This window comes from Gadus macrocephalus, chromosome 3 (genome assembly GCF_031168955.1).
Source record: "Gadus macrocephalus chromosome 3, ASM3116895v1".
Taxonomy (NCBI): Eukaryota; Metazoa; Chordata; class Actinopteri; order Gadiformes; family Gadidae; genus Gadus; species Gadus macrocephalus.
In genome coordinates, this window is record NC_082384.1 from 4863054 (window position 1) to 4874249 (window position 11196).

The 11196-nt window shown below is 44.0% G+C and overlaps 1 protein-coding gene across 3 annotated transcripts in view; it reads left to right on the forward strand.

Annotated features, from left to right (window-relative positions):
* vegfc (vascular endothelial growth factor c) overlaps nucleotides 1-6716 on the forward strand; it is a 65976-nt gene extending 59260 nt beyond the window's left edge. For all 3 annotated transcript variants that reach the window (XM_060046782.1, XM_060046783.1, XM_060046784.1), the window contains 2 exons: nucleotides 4242-4569; nucleotides 6008-6716. In XM_060046782.1, the coding sequence (XP_059902765.1) occupies nucleotides 4242-4569; nucleotides 6008-6116 (437 nt within the window). In that variant the 3' untranslated portion in view covers nucleotides 6117-6716. The remainder of the gene's footprint in view (nucleotides 1-4241; nucleotides 4570-6007) is intronic.
* The last annotated feature ends 4480 nt before the right edge of the window (nucleotides 6717-11196 follow it).

An 11196-nucleotide genomic window follows, 5' to 3' on the forward strand; every position in this document is an offset into this window, starting at 1 on the left:
ATTATCTAACTTAAGATAAAATATACTCTGAAGTTTCCAGTTTCTGCAAACAGAAGAGAAGGGGTTTAATTAAGGCTTTGTATCATTAATAAGATAGACTGTGAATAACAAACGAAAAAATATAAAAGGCCTGGCTTAGTTTAAAGCCCACTCACCACGTCAAGGTGCAGGCCAAGAGTGGGAACATAGAACAAAGACTCACATCACAAACTCAGACAGTCACAACATGTATATGAATACGAGACACAATAGAACAAAGACTCACATCACAAACTCAGACAGTCACAACATGTAAAAAACATAAATACATGAAACATGCATATAAATACGAGACCAAAGACTCACATCACAAACTCAGACAGTCACAACATGTAAAAAACATATGAATACATGAAACATGTATATACAAGACCATAGACTCACATCACAAACTCAGACAGTCAAAACATGTATATGAATACGAGACACAATAGAACAAAGACTCACATCACAAACTCAGACAGTCACAACATGTAAAAAACATATGAATACATGAAACATGTATATACAAGACCATAGACTCACAATTTACAATATTATGAAAATTACGTAGGTCTCCCATAATCATTCAGGTAATCAATACGTGCGTGCCTGTTCAAGCTATTTCAATGATATGTGTGTTATATATCCGTGTTCAACGCCATTCATGTCAAGTAAAGGACAAATCTCAGACTTTGGAAGTTAATGGAGTTAATGGAAGTTAATTCGGAATTTAATTTAATTCGGAAGTTAATGGAGCCGTGCACTTCAAAATAGGATCATAGCAAGGAGCCGTTTGTTTCAGTACGGCTCCTTTCAGCTGCTGTACCCAACGTAAACTGCAAAACGCTTGAGGAGGCGTTTTGAAAAGAAAAAACTTACATTTTTTTTAGAACAGGGTAGAAATATAATTATGAGCCTTTGATTGATATCCAAACATTTCTTGCGGAGACACAATCCTGTTCCCCACTTGTATTGGAGTGGACGGCGATATCTACTTCTGGGCCACATGAAATGACGGACCCCCGTCCACTCCCAGCTAAACAGCTGCAATACCAGGCTTGGCCTCTGAGCACGGGTGGATTGCGGAAGTATATGCCTGTCCTGGGGGCCTGTTCAGAAACTAAAATCCCGTTTCTCCCCGTTGACACGACAACCCATAACCGGCGTTTTCAGAAATCTCCACTTTGGCCGGAGTTTTTAGAAATGATCGTTTTCTGTGATAAGACAGGGCCTCGGACAGGGGGTGTTGCAGCACCCCTACTTCCCGCGGTACTGGGTGCAACTTACAGCTGAATGTAGTGCCATGTTGTTAAACGAGAACCTACGCTAGCCTGGCTCGCTCTCGCGCATCTCTGTTCGCGCTCGTGCATGATTGCGCGTCCAGGTACTTGGAATGGGTGGAGTCAGAGTCAGCGTTGAAGGAGAGGGGGTAGGACCATTTGAGTTGTGTATTTTCAAAATCTGCTGGCGTTTCGCAAATCGCATACCCAACCTTTAACAAGACACCACCAGTTTTAATTTCATTAAGAGAAGTATACGTCATTACACAGAAGATTTTTTTCTTTGTTAAAGTCTCTGCAGCTACAACATTATGTTGTATGATTACAGTTTTGCACAATAAATGTTCTCAAAACGACATACTAAGTTTCTTTCTTTTGTTTTATACATTTAGCAGTTTGGCTTTCCTTAGAGTCTATGTAACCTGTTCTGAAATGGTTCTATTATGATTTATATATCGTGATATATATCGTTATCGCAATAGGTTGCAATGTATATCGCAATATGGATTTTAGGCCATATCGCCCATCAGTGGGATCCTTATATCTCTCTAAAACACCAACACTTAACCACTCTCTGAAACACCAACCCTTAACTACTCTCTGAAACAACAGCCCTTAAGAACGTTCTGAAGCAGCAGCCCTTAACCACTCTCTAAAACACCAGCCATTAACTACTCTCTAAAACACCTCAACCACTCTCTGAATCAACAAGCCTTAAAGGCACCCAGTGCAACTTTATGTAAACATTCAATGAAAAATAAACATTCAATTTCTAGTCTTTTTTACCCGTAGTAAGTTTCAATAACTCCATACCATTACATATCGACATTCAAGGAGCAAAGATGAGACGTCGTTGTGTGGTGAGAACTGATAGAAAATCGTAAACAACAACAATCGCCGGTGGGGAGAAGCCATTTTTCCATTGACTGGAAGCCTGCTTTATTTATTGTAGGTTACAAAAAATAAAGAAAATGGCGGCATTGTTGTTGTTATCAGTTCTCACCACACAACAACGTCTCATCTTTGCTGCTTAAATGTCGGTATGTAATGGTATGGAGTTATTGAAACTTACTACGTGTAAAAAAGAATTTAATGTTTATTTTTAAGCCTCGAAAGTTGCACTGGGTGCCTTTAACCACTCTCTGAAACTCTAACCCTTAACCACGCTCTAAAACACCAACCCTTATCCACTCTCTGAAACACCAACCCTTAACCACTGGACCCAGCGTACATGCACATCAGCCCATCGACTGCATAATTTATTACAGGCTGTCCCCCATTACCCGCCCCACCCTAAACACGATAACCTATTATGTGGCCCTTTGACTGATCTCGGGCCCCAGTGAGGCTGCGAGTGGTGCGTATTGTTGTAGAAAGCTGGTCATGGAGGAGGAATGCTGGGATGGGAGTTGGTGGTAGGACATGAGGGGGAAGGCAAAGAAAAACAAGTCTGCTTTGTAGTATTACAAATCCAAGCAAAGCACTTCCCATAAACCTGAGCTGGAACCCAAAAGAAATGTAACTCCTTATGAAACCCTGTTTTATTTGACATTTGATGGTACAACATCATCGGATTGTGAAACAATTCCTGTCAGTTTCGGCTCACAACACATCTTGGTTATTCATGTCTTTCCTCCTACGGCTGTGTTTTGAAGAACTCCAAAGAGTCCAGAGAGATGAAATGGAGAAGGGGGGGGGTGGGGTTTTTTGCATGCTCTTTGGGGTCACTACTATGGCTGCCTATATTCTCCACCCCCACAGGGAAATCCATTTTTAGTTTATGGTGTGGAGATAATCCCATAGAATCCAATGTTCCAGACAGCGCCTGACATCATAGATCATCACAGGAACATGCACGGGGATATGACACGTATTGGGCCGTGACACACCTGACCTGTTGTGCTCCGACTTCTTGACCTTTAACCCACACAGGTGAATGTTTGTTGAAGGCTTGACCAAGCATATGATTGGTCTACGGACTCTTGATTATAGTGTTCTTTTAAAGACGATATTATGACATTTCAATCTTGTGCAAAACAGTGATTTTGAGCATTTCTGATGTTTTCACATGCGTCCCATGGACATAGGACGCATTTAGCTGGAAAATATGAATATCTGCAATCTATAAACATTTAGTGTGAATCATTGGTGGTCAGAGTTCTGATTAAGTGTTCCTGGCTGTTACAAAATAATAAGCTTGTGTTTTTTGTGTCGACTCTACGAGACGGGTTGGTTGTAATGGACTAATATTTTACTTTTACGAGTTTTTATTTCACAAGCTACATATGGGTTCCATTGGCCATTTCCTTTTTGCTATAGAAACCAGTTTTACCTCCCCTGACTTATGTGAGGGGAGGTAAAACTCCAACGGCTTATTACCGTTTTTTTAACAAAAATCTATATGTCAGCAAGTGGAAGCTCTACTTACACCATCAATAAGTATATACACACATACGAAGCCAAATAAAGGATCTGCATTTATATTGACCCACGTTCTACAAAGATCTATTCCTCTACATAGGGACATATGACACTCTACAAAGGTAGGAGCTAGGTAGAGCTAGATCAACGTCCAGGCGCTCTTCTGATAGTTCACATGACATGGACCTGCCCAAACAGGTAGCAGGGCATGTCCTGGTTGAGTTCAGGAGGGTATCTGGTGAAGAGAATCATCACAAAAGTGGTCACAGCTGCTGTAGGGAAACAAGCGGTTCTTGGGCCCGTGACGTTCGTTCGTAGTCATATTCCTGGACGCCGTTCTGCCGTACTGCTGCAGTGAACACGGTTAGGTCATGTGTGGTTCACGCTGGATCGCCCGGTTCCCACGCGGTGACCTTAATCCATGTTGAGTAACGTTCCTTCGCCGCGGTCAGACCAATGAAACGTCCCCCTGTTTGACCCCCCTCCCTCACCCCGGTTCCTCTCCCTCACTCCCTGCAGACATATTCGCAGCCGATGTGTGCGGTCCAGACAAGGAGCTGGACGTGGAGAGCTGCCAGTGTGTGTGTCGCCACGGTGATGGCGCCGCGGCCCCCTGCGCCCCCCACCAACACCTGGACCGCAACACGTGTCAGTGTGTGTGCAACGCCCGGCCCCCCTCGGCCTGCCCGGCACACCACGTGTTCGACAGGGAGAGCTGCCAGTGCGTTTGCGAGCGCGCCTGCCCCCGGCACCAGCCCCTCAACCGGGCACGCTGCTCCTGCGAGTGCAGTGAGTCGCCCAACAGGTGCTTCCTCAGAGGACGCCGCTTCCACCAGGCCACCTGCAGGTGAGGCACTCCCATCACAGAGCCCTTACAGCAGGTTGTCCCCGGCGCTGCTCCCAGTTTGTATGCTTGTTATGTGCAGTGGTTTCAGGTCAATGAAGGAGCTAAAGGAACCAGACTTGAAGATGTTATCACGTTTCAATTTGAAATAAAGATGCTTGGCTTGTGCGTTCGACTAATCGATGTACACTGGGCTTGTGGGTTCTAAGAAATCCATCATCATCCCATCAGCATGAATCTATCCTGCATTAATGGTATCCATGGTGATAGGACTTTTTCAGGACTTGCAGTGTTGCAGTGCAATTCATGACATTTAATATAGCCTCTATGGGTTTCAACTTGAAAAAAGCCCTTTAGTGAGCACATTCCAAAAACTCTAATGTAATAAAACCATCATATTTGATAATGTGTTGAGATCCATTAGTTTTATCAGAAACATGCATGTGGCCTCAGGGTAGGGGGTGCTGCCTTCCTGCATGAAACAGCAGTTCCCGGGAAGACTCCTGGTGTGTGTGTGTGTGTGTGTGTGTGTGTGTGTGTGGGGGGGGGGGTTAGAAGGGTCAGTATTGGCCTGTAACAGGCATGTAATACAAGACCTCAGTGAGTTAATGACTTGTACCAGCAGTCACTTAACCATTTCCCCTGTTTAGGAACAGGAGGGAACCCACACAGATAGACACACACACACACACACACACACACATGCAACATGCATTGATGCAGATTTATGTGTGTGTGTGTGTGTGTGTGCGTGCGTGTGTGTGTGTGTGCGTGCGTGCGTGCGTGCGTGCGTGCGTGCGTGCGTGCGTGCGTGCGTGCGTGCGTGCGTGCGTGCGTGCGTGCGTGCGTGCGTGCGTGCGTGCGTGCGTGCGTGCGTGCGTGCGTGCGTGCGTGCGTGCGTGCGTGCGTGCGTGCGTGCGTGCGTGCGTGCGTGCGTGCGTGCGTGCGTGCGTGCGTGTGCGCAGACAATGTGCCCAGCCAGCCGTGACCCCGCGTGACCCTGTTCAGAGTGATTTATGAGTGTAGCCGCCAAGCAGTAAGAATCTGTCTGTGATGTTGATCTGTGTGTGCCCTCATGTTTCCCCAAAGGATCTCCCTCAGAGCAACCAATTACTACAGCAGACAAAATTTGCTTTACTTCAAACTCTTGCTCACACATTATCTCCAACAGACAAACAGCAATAAGAGCTACCAGAAACTGCTATCTGTCCTTAGTGTCAAAGAGGGAGAACTACCGAGTAGATTGTTGGGATCGAATTCAATTGTTTTTTGTTGATCTTCTTATCTTGTTCTCAGTCTTCTCTCTCATGCATTGTTGCATTAACACTTAAACAACTTCCTCACAGTTTAGGCGGATGATTTTAATGTATGGATGAATGTATGTTTTACCTCCATGTGATGTCGTTCTGTGTGTCCCCCATCCCCCACCCCACCCCTCCAGCTGCCACCGGCCCCCCTGTGAGCCCCGGAGGAGGAAGTGTGAGGAGGGCTACTCCTACAGCGAGGAGGTGTGTCGCTGCGTGCCCTCCCACTGGAGACGGCTGGACTGAGAGACCCCCAGACCCTCCCTATACACCTGCTACTCTTCCTCTTTACCGCAGCCTAATCAGGAACCCAAACCATTTGCTTAGCCAATCACACCTAAGCACCCCAGCCCCGCTCAGTCCAAAAACAGCAGAAAATGAAAACGAAAAAGTAGGACTTTTTAGTTTTGTTGAGATCCCTTTGAACATGACTGTGTGTGCTGACGGATCGGGATGATAGGGAGTTGGGGGAGTAACTTTGGATGAGTGAAAGTCAGAAGGAGCAGGGTCCATGTGGTGGTTTGGTGCGGGTCTTACTCTCACAGACATTTGCGTGGGAGTGCCCCCCAGAGACCACCAGCAGGCCGGCGGACCCATCGGGCCTTTTTAGATTTGTTCATATTGTCTGAATATCAAAGTATTGAAGTTTAAAATATTTCCATTTTTTTTATGAATGCCGTATTATTCTTAAGTCAGATATTGATTATATAATTTATTAAAATTTCTTGTTTTCAACCTCTTTGTTTAGGTGCCATTTTTAGCATGACAATACACTGTGATCAATATGTTGGAACGTTTAAAGTATATGTTGTCAAATAAACAATACGTGTGTATATTGTTAAATTATTCGATGGCTTTATCGTGTAACCATTACATGAAGATTGAGACATGATGACATATATACTTCATAAAGCCAATGCTCCCAGACCGAGGCTACAGATTATACAATAAAGAAGAAAGTATTTTTTTTTCCTATTATTTTAGAATTCATCAGCGACTCAATTTCAACAAATAAAAAAGTCACTCAGAACGGGAATCAAGCACAGATCGAGATAACTTTGGAGTGATTGAAATTTATTCCCAGAACAGTCTGGCAGGCGAAACAGAGTCCAGGTACAGGCAGGGTTCGTGGACAGGCCGGCAGACAGGTACAAGCAGACAGGTACAGGCAGATAATCCAGAAACGACAGGCCAAAGACTTCGTCACAAACAGGCAGGGTTCAGAACCGGAAAAACTTTAAACTTTTAAATCTCTCAACTAACAGATTCACACGCTGTGACGATCTGACAAAGGTAGGGTTCAACTCAAACTAATCGACACAAAATGAGAGACGGGTGAACAGAGAAAGTGGAGGGAAAGAACAAAGGCAGGAAGTTGCTCAAAAATGGGCGTGACCCAGGCACATGACTAAAAACCTAAAAACACATGGCTAAAAACAAAGTCAGGAACTGTCAAAACTCGAACAGGTAGGGGGAGACAAAAACAACAGTCCAAGCGGCGGGAACCCTGACACTACCGGTGTGTGTGTGTGTGTGTGTGTGTGTGTGTGTGTGTGTGTGTGTGTGCGTGTGCGTGTGTGTGTGTGTGTGTGTGTGTAAACATGGATCAATCTTTGTCTGTAGTGTGGCCCAGGACACTGGTTTGGGTGCATGTGTGTGTGTATGTGTTTTTTTTGTGTGCATGTATTTAGCAATGTTTGGGAACATGTAATGTGCACCTGGAGGGAAAGACATATCAACATGTTGAAGTGGAAAGTAGCGTGTTCCCTGTCACTGCTGGAGGTTATGGCAGATCAATGAAGGATGCACGGATTCTGTGCATGAAGTGCAATGCAAATACCTATGTTTACATTCTTGTACAATCCGAACATCACCGACATGAACTATACTGTATGATGGGGGAACTGTGTGTGTGTTTGTGTGTGTCTGTAAACCATGAAACTGGAGACAGGCATCCAGGAAATAAAAGGAAGTCGAGCTCCTCAACAGTTAACATTTTTAAAGTTTTCAATGTCCTTGTTCAAGTTTCATCCCATGTCAAATATAGGCGTTGTATATCTTTTATTTCCGACTGGCTGCAGCACAAACATCATTTCAAGGGCGATTAACACCCTATAGGAAAGCACAGTGTGCTGCGGTTGTTGTTCTCACTGGTAGAAATCGAATATTAGTTAATTTTACCTATAACTGATACCAAATAACTGATAAGTTTCCGAATGATTACAGATGAAATGATCTCATAAAACAATACATTCTAAAAAGAAAAATACATGAGGTGGGATGGTTAAAAACAATCAAATAACACGTTTTATATGGAAGTTTCCTGCATAAAGTTTGTCGGCCCTTGGTGCTGATGTCTAGTTTTTTGTTTTGTCAGGCTAGGAGCTAAATTTGGCTTTCCAACTTGTGCAACTTTATTAGTGAATTATCCACAGGGACCTTGGCCCCCAGCCTGTGTGTGTGTGTGTGTGCTGGTGTGTATGTTTGTGTATGTGTGTGTGTGTGTGTGTGTGTGTGGGGGGGGGGGGGGGTTTGTGTGTGTGTCATACAATTACACTAGGTGCGAGTGTGAGTGTGTGTGTGTGTGTGTGTGTGTGTGTGTGTGTTTGTGTATGTGTATGTGTGTGTGTCATACAATTACACTAGGTGCGAGTCTTTAATGTGAAAACGTCAGCCTATGTATTGATAATGCAGGGAGAGGATAACCAAACTAGACAGGCTCAGGATCTCTAGATACACTGAGACCTGGGGCCCAAAGGACCTCACTGAGACCTTGGGTCCCACAGGACCTCACTGAGACCTGGGGCCCCACAGGACCTCACTGAGATCTGGGGCCCCACAGGCTGAGGACCTCACTGAGACCTGGGGCCCAAAGGCAGGGGCTTGGCGGTTGGTATACAGCAAAGCCATCTTGCTATTTATAATGTATACACTTATAACTTAGTTAACATGAACACTGTCAGTAAACATGAACACCGTCAGTAAACATGAACATCGTCAGTAAACATCAACAAGATCAGTGTTAACATGAACTACGTCAGTAAACATCAACACCATCAGTGTAAACATGAACACCTATACTTCAACACCATCAGTAAACAAACACCGTCAGTAAAGGATTCCTAGACCATGAGTGAACTGTTAATTAATTGTTTGGTAATTATTAATTAATGCTTATTACTGCATTCAATTATGTTAATAAATGGTGTCCTTGATTTGTTGCATGCACCAATATTTTTCCCAGAGGCATCTGACAAACCCTTGTGTCACTAATGAAACAGATGATTGTTCTGCTCTTGTCCTGTACCAGGGAGCGGGTTATGAAACTGGTGAAGATACGACACATTGTCCATTGGCCCAGGTACCCGGCTACATAAAGGGAGCTGGCCAATAAATAGGGCTATCAGTGTGTTTGTTGCATGCTGACATCTCTTTGAAAAGATTTAATTAGGGAAATGCTACCTTCCCTCTGAAATGTGAGGTCCAATCTTCTCTGTCAGTTCAGTACGCTAGTTTATGAAGCTCTGATGCCCATCCAGGCGCCTGCACGTTCAAAGTCAGTCTTTGCAGACAATTGAACAATTATTAAGACTCAGAGTCTTGTAAAGAAATATTGCCATTTAAACACAGATTCAACTGAAACTAAATCTGGTTTCTGTCGTTTCCAGGAAACAAAGGTGGACCAGACCCTGAGACTGCCCCTTAACCTCAAACACACGCGCACACATACGCACACCCATGCACACAGACACACTCACACACAGACACACACACAAACACACACACTTAATCATATAGAAACACAAAAAACGTTTCCTATTAAGGAAGGAAGCTAAAGGAGAAACCTAGGTCTGCAGATTGGAAGATAAGGAGCTGGCACAAGAGTGTGTGTGTGTGCGTGTGTTTTTGGGGGATCGGGGGGAAAGGGCTGGCACTCGGAGTAGCTCGCACCATCTGTAGAGTCCATTATTAACAACTACACTCCCTTCCTGCCATTCAAACAAATTTCTACGTTGTGTATGTGTGTGGGTGTGTGTATGCGTGTGTGTGTGTGTGTGTGTGTGTGTGTGTGTGTGTGTGTGTGTGTGTGTTTGTGTGTGTGAGAGTGAGAGAGGACAAGACAGATGGATAGAGATGCTGCACACCCATTTGTATATGTGGGGGGACGTGCGGCGTCTGGCCTGTAGGGGGAGTATGGGTATGTTGGGAGCGCACCGGATCTGCTGGGGGGGAATGGGTCTGATAGCGGGCACCTGCTGACAATCAGACCAATCAGGAGTGTGTATTTATGTGCCTGCTCTGCTTTGTCTTGTAGTGAGGAGGAATGGGGAGCAGAGAGACAGGGGCGATCACCACCAGAGATCGCCAGGAACGCACCCTGTGACCGCTTGGAGCGGAGTATGATTCATGTTTAAGGACTAGTGGTTTGTTGGACTGCTGGGCGATCGCCGCCAGAGATCGCCATGAACGCACCCCGTGACCGCTTTGAACGGGGTTATGATTTATGTTTAAGGACTTGTGTTTTGTTGGACTGCTGGGGGATCGAAATAAACAGACTTTGTATTGAAAACGCAAACCTGGTGTCCAAGCACTCTGTGAATCCTGTTCAGGGCCGGCCCTGACCAATTTGGGCCCTAGGCAAGATTTCTGCTGGCGCCCCCTACCCCTTTGGATTGCACAGTAAATTCGACTACCAATGTTCATAAACTCAGAGAAGCTACAAAGCTTTGTCTTTGAGACTCTTTGATTTTAGATAGAAAATTAAACACACGAAACGTATTACAAACTGAGTAACAAGCAATGAATCATGCATACAATATAGTATGCACAAAATACTGCAGACGTTAGAACTTTTAATAATCAAACACTTTGCAGTAAAAAAAAGTCTTGCAAAACTTGTGATAATGAATCACTCATACAATAAGGTAGGCACAAAATACTGCAAATAAATGCATGATGTTTACTTAAGGCATTCATAAGCAAAACAATAGATATGAGTTCAGATTCAAATTATTGTAAATACAATTAAATGTAGTATGGTTTATCTAGTTTGGTTCTAACCAGAGATTAAACAAGCACTCAACGGAAGTGTAAAAAAAATACAATAATATATTATTGGATGAAGGATATTGGAAATGTAAGATATGCAAACCACAAACTATCATCCAAATCAGCTTGAAAATACACACTGCTCAAACAATGGTTACTACACAGGGATATATATATTATATATATTTTTAAATTTTAAATTTTAATCACTATCTACTGTGGTGCTCTCTGAAATGCAATGCACAACATGCAATTTGTCCTTATCTCAATTTTTAAA